This window comes from Panthera uncia, chromosome C2 (assembly GCF_023721935.1).
Source record: "Panthera uncia isolate 11264 chromosome C2, Puncia_PCG_1.0, whole genome shotgun sequence".
NCBI classification, from domain to species: domain Eukaryota; kingdom Metazoa; phylum Chordata; class Mammalia; order Carnivora; family Felidae; genus Panthera; species Panthera uncia.
Window position 1 is genome coordinate 118,651,511 of NC_064810.1, and position 7,583 is coordinate 118,659,093.

General features: G+C 36.0%; 1 protein-coding gene across 7 annotated transcripts in view; it reads left to right on the plus strand.

The window, feature by feature from the left end:
• XRN1 (5'-3' exoribonuclease 1) overlaps positions 1 to 5,643 on the plus strand; it is a 121,033-nt gene extending 115,390 nt beyond the window's left edge. For all 7 annotated transcript variants that reach the window (XM_049628718.1, XM_049628720.1, XM_049628719.1 and 4 more), the window contains one exon: positions 727 to 5,643. In XM_049628718.1, the coding sequence (XP_049484675.1) occupies positions 727 to 1,029 (303 nt within the window). In that variant the 3' untranslated portion in view covers positions 1,030 to 5,643. The remainder of the gene's footprint in view (positions 1 to 726) is intronic.
• The last annotated feature ends 1,940 nt before the right edge of the window (positions 5,644 to 7,583 follow it).

The following is a 7,583-nucleotide window of genomic DNA, read 5'->3' on the forward strand; positions in this document are numbered from 1 at the left end:
GGCAGAGAGAGACAGAGACACAGAATCCGAAGCAGGCTCCAGGCTCTGAGCTGTGAGCACAGAGCCCGATGCAAGGCTTGAACTCACAAACCGCGACATAATGACCTGAGCCAAAGTCGGACACTTAACTGACTGAGCCACCCAGGTGCCCCAAGAATTACTATATTTTTAAGAGAGTTCATTTTTTAATGCTCAAGGACTATTGAGAAAAATTTGTTTATTTAATAATTACTGATTCAAGGCCAACTAGAAGTCCAGTACTGGTCTGGATGCTAAGAATATATATTATGACCATTAGTCGGGGCAGCTGGCTCAGTTGGTAGAGCATGCGACTCTTGATCTTGGAGTCGTGAGTTTGAGCCCTACATTGGATGTAGAGATTACTTTTAAAAAATTAAAAATAATTTTTTTAGAAAAAATAATACATTTTGACCAGTGGTGATCAATCTGACCTGGTTCCTGCTATCTTGAGTTTGTGTTCTAATAATTAATAATTGCAACAAGTAACATTTTTTTCTAGCACAAGTGATTTTAAAATCAGGAATATAAATTTTCTTTAAGTTATAGAGAATTTTTAAATATTTAAATGCCTTTAATTGAAGTCTGGTTTGGAGATTATAAGTAGAAATCACAAGTCAACATTATTGACAGATAGTAGCAACATGCTTAATGACACTAGTTTTTTCTGCCTGCATTGTTAATTAATGATGCTTTTATTCCTTAAAGGTTACTAAGAAAAGGGTTGCAAACAAAAAGAACTTTGAGAGTAAGGAGGCCCAGAGTGCTCCAGCTACCCCACTTCAGACTAGCCAGCCAACATCTTCCAATGTCACCAAAGTGATTCCACAGGAGACTTCATCAGCTTCCTTAAAGTCCTCTCAAATTACTCAACCTGCTTCTTCTTTTCAAGTTGAAGGCGCCTCCCAAGGCCACAGTATGTCTCACCACAAGTCAACACCAAGCTCTTCTTCAAGAAGAAAATCAAGAAAACTGGCTGTCAATTTTGGTGTTCCTAAACCATCTGAGTAAATTTGGTACTTGGAATTAAATTAATTTCTTTTCTTTCCAGCCAGCTTTTTAGAAATACATATCTGTGTCTCATAAAAAATTGGAATGTGCTATTTTAAAATAATATGTTTCAATTAAAATTTTTGATTTGTTGTCAGGCACTTTTCATGCTATATCAAATTGTGCATCTTAAACATGTACAGTTTGTTTTACATCAATTATACCTCAGTAAAGCTGTAAAAAAGAAAAAAAGCTAAATTAAACCTTGTGTTAAAATAGTATCAGTGGACTAAGCATTAAAATGTACCACTCTAACTATTGGCCTCATCATTAGAAGCATCCTAAACTATGACGTAGACATCATAGTGCAATAATAATAAATTTTGACACTCTTGAGGGATAATTAAATGGAGCGTGAAAATCGGGCCTCAAGTATAATTTACCAAGTGTGGATTTTATTTCTCTTTTTAATGATGTAACAAGTTTATCAGGAGAATGGCTCTTATTTATAAGTATTTTAACTTAGGTTTTGTTGTCTCTGAGGGTCCTTTATACCTGCTGTGAAACGATCACACTTGTGGTGGTGCTGCCAGTTTTGCTTTATTCTAGATTTTGTACCAAAGCAAGTTTAGAATATTGGTCAGAGTATTTCATTTAACTGCTTAGAACTATAAATAGCAATCTAGATTTGAGCAAGTAATTACAATTTTTTAGATTACTCAAAAACCAGCATTAGTAATTTCTAATAAAATTAAGTTTCAAAATCTACAGGGTACAATGACCACAAATTAACCTTCTAACAGAGTAAAGTAAAATCTATTAATCATGTTGTTAGTTGAAATAAATTGTGTACTCTTTTGTATAGCTTTTTACCTGCTTACCTAAACATATGTGAGAGCTCCACTGTTGATCCTTGTAGTGCTTCTTGGGACTGATGAAATTCTAATTTTTTAAAAAATTCTAAGGTGTGCTATAATACAGGCACAATCAGTTTGTGGTGTACTTAATTTATATGACAAATGCCTGTCTCATTCTGTTCCCACATTTTTAGCTTTATGCTGAACTGTTCAGTGACGCTGGCATTTTGTCTTTGCATGTCATGTGTGGGTGTGTAGTGTTCAAGCTATGGCTGTTGAAATTATTTTAGAATTTATGAAAACTTCTCAGTGGTACCAGGGCCTGAGTTTTTATATATATATTTATCCTTTAGTTTTTGTGATATGCTTATATTTTTAAGGAAGTAAGTTATCATACTTTTTTAAGAGTAGAAACCATAATGTTTATATGGAGCTGCTTATTATTATATCCAGTTTCACTGAACTCATTAAAAACTCTGCCATGAGTCTTAAAGTAGTCTATTTGTTTTTTAATGCTGGCATTGAACTAAATGGATTCCTTTCTCTAACTGCTGATTTCAGAGTTTCTCTATATGTTAGTAGGATATTTGTATATTAGTAGTGCCTTTAGTATAAGAGATAAATGTTCATTATCTGGCATTTATTATAGTCATGTGAGTTTCTGTGATTTTATTTTCTGTTAATTTTCCAGAGTCAAGTGTTCATTGGTTCCCAGCATTCCCTTGTTGGGAATGTTTATCTGTCGTGGGATATTGAATAATGAGGCTGAAATAATTCTCAATGTTTGTCCTCATTATCTCACAGACTCTCTATTTATTTTAAAAGGAAACATCTATTATAGGAATACAATACAAAAAATTGAAATTATGACAGTAATTTTCTGTCAACCTCTACTACTTTAAAGTGTGTAATATTTTTCACCTTATGTACCTGTACAAACCAGCAGTCAAGAATTGTCTCACTCATCATTGCTGTGTGACCCCTCTAAAAATAGTGCACAACCCACATCTTTTTTAGAGTACAGAGCATGTGCCATCTTCTGAAAACTCCAAGAAAAGTTCCAACAGGCATATTGCCACCGAACTCATAAAGATATTTCCCGTGTTTGAACAAAGTGAGCTGATAATTCTCCATGCGTAGGCAGTAAAAGTGTTTTCTTTTTGTTCTTTCCTCCCTTTTTTAAAAAACATAGTATTCTAAAGGTCAAGATTAAAGAGAGATTAAAATAGGAAAGCGCTTGATAGTGACTAGATAGTGGTCACGCCTTCATGTCTTTTCCTTTCCCCCTTGTAGACCTATTCCAGATGTGGGCATGAGGTCAATAGATCAACAGGACTTGTGCCTCCCTGTGGAGGCTGTGAGAAGTAGAGGCTGTTTTTATCTCATGATAATCTTGAGGAGACTGGATTCACTGATAGTATGGGAAACTTACAATTTTTCCCTTTTGGATGGGGCAGACTCAAACCAGCTCAAAGTATAGAAATATGCCCATTTGTTGAATCTGTTATAAACGTTCAATGAAAGCTGTGGTCTGTATAGGGCACGGAAGAACAGAGTCCCCAAATGCTTCATGCTTCCACATAACTACAGCAGTTAAATCTAAATATTCTTATTCAATAATTTCTTTTTTTTTTTTGAGCGCATTAAGTGAATTTTGAAGATTGATTCTTCTAGTCTCATCATACCTTGTTACCGTTTCCTGCATTACCTGATCATTACCTGAGTTTTATAATTTGACAGAATGTAATTGCTTTAAACATCATGTAGACTAAAGTCTTAAACATCAGAGAGACAGTTGCATGGAAAATTATTTTTGCCACTGTGTGTACCTTGGTTTCAAGTTAAGACTTCCTTGCTTTTCAGAGGGATAAGTAGTTCCTTTAGAACTGTGAAAAGATAAGGTGTTGTTTGTTTGTTTTTTTTTTTCTGTTGGTGGGAGAAATAACTCTTAATGCAGGTTTTTTGTTGTTTATTTCCTCTTCTATGATCAGGTGATCAGGTATTTGCTTTGGTTTTAGACTGATATTTCCAAACTAGTCCAAATTCTTCGTTTCAGGGGGAGGGTCAGTGAAGAGGTAGAAGAAGCAATCTAATTAAATAAGATACCAGTCACTGCATTTTCAGACTATATTTCTAGCTCAAGGAAATAGATAAGCTGCAGGGGCTTTTTTATTCACTCACTTTTTAATCATCTGTTCTATTTGTATTAATGAATCATACATTTTTATAATGGTAGTCTAATTTTTACATTAAGTAAATAGAACTGTCCAGATCTCCATTGAAATTAGGCCTAATGTGCTTTGTCTCATCGTTCAGAGCATCTTTTTTAAAGCAACTGTGTACACTTCCACAACTTTTTGAGCTTGCTATCTTTCTTAGGATCATCTTGCTTTCAAATTGCATTTTTACTGTAGAGGACAATTAATGTATTGGAAAGAAATAACTGTGACAGGCATTCTCTACTCAAAAAAAAAAAAAATCACAGAAGTTCCTTTATCATTTTTCTAGAGATAGTGATAGTACTCAAACTGGCAGTGTTCTTTACATATATTTTGTAAGCTTTGTCAGTGGAATAGTCTTTTTCATGGGAGCTTCCTTTTCCTAGTCAGGATAAGGCTTAAAATTCCAGAAATGAATATTTTTCAAACTGACCTGGTTCGTATTTCCATCAGACTTCTCCATCTTCCACCAGGGGGCAGTAAGAGACAGTGTTGAAACAGAGAGACAACAGTGCTGAGTCAGCAGGCGTGTGGAAGTGTCAATGTTACAACACTGAGTTAAAAGCTCAGACGGCACTGATTTTTTTTTTTTTAAGAGGGAAAAAATGTATAAAATAGTTTTAGTAATGAAGAATATCAGGAATATAGCTGCTTTTGTATTTGTGTGTATGTCAGTGAACCAACAATTATGCCTTGCTCAATCAATGCATTCAGCCATCTCAAGTGCAATTTGTGATGGAGACTCTGGTTTCCAATAGATAGTTTTACGTAGTTAAACCTGTAAAAATTAATTTTTTTCCAGAAGTACACCCATTGCTGTTGATTTCGGCAGTTGGTATACTATTAAATTGCCTAGGCCAAATAATTAAGCTTCTACAGATATTTTAGTATTGTGAAGCTAAATTCTCATACTGTTTCTCATGAAATAATAGGACTGAGAATTTGGCCCACAGTTTGCTTTAAGTTATTTTATTCCTTTCCCTTTACAGCTAAGGGGCTTTTTCCTTTGTTTTGGGGTTTGGTTTTTTTGTTGTTTTGTTTTGTTGCCTCAGGTCTCTTACATTTTCTTTTGCTTGCACCCAGTTGCTTCTCTGAGGGTTTTCATCTATTTTGATATATGAGTAATAAATGGTGTGCTGTATAATTAAAGTGTTCAACATTCTGTTCATTTAAACAATATAAGTATAATTCATACATATGTATCTTAACTCATTTCTTTTCTCACATAGCTATTTTATAAGTAATTGGAATTTTTCATTAGATCTTATACAGAGCAGTATTTTATTAAAAATTCAAAAGGGAAGACTTTTATGTGCTCATTTTGTAGTTTTTGTTTTTTAAATATCTTTACATTGTCTGCAATTAAAGTGTTTTAAACTTGCATTGGAATGGACTCCGAATGTATTTTTGTGTTAAGTTGTACATTTGTAGATTTCTAGCATGAAGTTAGCCTCAAAATGTTGTGCAGAAGGATTTTAAAATATGAGAGTCATTGAAAGAGTTAAAACATCTATACATGTTAAATGCTATATGGATTTTAATTAAACCCTTGAGAATGATTTCATAAGCTGTTTTTTCTTGTATATTTACATTAGTATCAAAAGTAGAAACATTACAGTATTCACTTAAACCCTATATCTTTTTATATCTGTATCTTGAATCTATGTCATTTAAACTGAGACAGCATGGTTAGTGGAGAAAGTCTGAAGACTGTAGATTCAGATGGCCACTGTTCAGATCCTTTCTCTACTTATTACTAGTTGTAAATAAGTCATTATATTAGCTTTGGCAAGTTACATAAGGTATAAGCCTCAGTTTCTTCATCTTCTAAAAGGAAGAAAACATTCTTCGTGTTGTTAATATGTATAAAGCACTATGTGCATACTAGGTGTATTACAAATGTTAGTAAATAAGGATTTATCCTTTGTATATGAAGATCTATCCCAAATATACAGTCCTCTGAATGGTGCCAAATGCCTTTATGCTTTTCCCACTGAGTCACTCTCCAGTATCCAGTTTGTAGAGTCCTTGTGCCTGACCTGGCCATCTGGGAGACTCTTCTCTCTCTCTTCTTCTTTCCTGTCATGATCCCCTGTATCTTTTCTACCATGCAAGGGAAGGTTCTTACAGAGCTACATAGAAAGAGGCTCTCATTTCTACTCATAAGACTGGGGAATCTACCAAGACTCACATCTTGCTGATATTACCCATGTCTCACAATATAACTCCAATGCATTATTTTACCAAAATCTTCCCATGGTATGGGTGGGAAGGAGTTGGAAAGAAGGGCTTAAGGAGGGAAGAACATCTCTTCCTACTGTATCTGCTCCCAGTCTGCCTGATAAACCTCAGACTGCCTCTAGTGAGACTAGACTTCACTCAAGACTCTAAAGAGCAATCACATCCTGATATAGTATGTGGCCCCCTGATCCAGCAGGAGGCCTGTGGTCTACACTTACCAATGGAAACTTAGCTATTTTCCCACTCCATTCCCCTAGACTTCCAGCTCCTCATATTGAGATCCATAGTAACCACTCCTCTTCACCCCAACTCTATAGCATCATTGGACTTCTCTCCAATCTTGGTACCAATCTTTTGACTTGAGCATCAAAACTAAATAAACCAAAACCCATTCAAGCTAGCTTAAGGAAAGGAAATTTGTTGCAAGAAATTGGGGCAATCTTACAGAATACAATCCAGGAAGTACAATCAAGGTTCTCAGGACCTGAACCTTAGGGGGTTACCTTCCAGTGCACTCTGTCTCCTCTCCATGGGGCTATGAGGTCTGTGGTCTCTGTGACTCTGTAGGTCGGGTCACTCATCTGTAATAGTGGTGAGAGGGGAGGGGAAGGCAGGTCATCTTGAGCTGCTCCTACCGGCCTGTGAGTTGACAAGGAAATGCTGACCTGTCTAAGTCAGGCTCTTAAGCAACAACCACATCCTGGTCTAGCAGTTCTTACAGTTTTTACATAAAAGAAGGCCTGCAAAACAGCTTTATCCTGATAGTAACCAAAGCTCACTGTATGATGTGCCTGTAAACAGCTCTCATAAAAGGGCCATCCCAGTTAAACCCCTTCAACTTGGCAAATGGTTGCCTTTAGAATATTCCAGTGCTTGGGGCGCCTGGGTGGCTCAAACATCCGACTTTGGCTCAGGTCATGATCTGGCGGTCTGTGAGTTCGAGACCCGCGTCGGGCTCTGTGCTGACAGCTCAGGGCCTGGAGCCTGCTTCTGATTCTGTGTGTGTCTCTCTCTGCCCCTTCCCCACTCATGCTCTGTCTCTCTCTCTCTCTCTCTCTCTCTCTCTCTCTCAAAAATGAATAAATGTTAAAAGAAAATTAAGAATTTTCCAATGCTTTATGGAGCCCCTGATTCCTACAATTGTAGGAGTGTTAGCCATGTTTCACTGAGTTCCTAGATAATCAATCAATCAATAAGTCTACTGATTACTAAGTGCCTAATATCCCAGGCCAATATTATAAATGGTTTACACAGATTA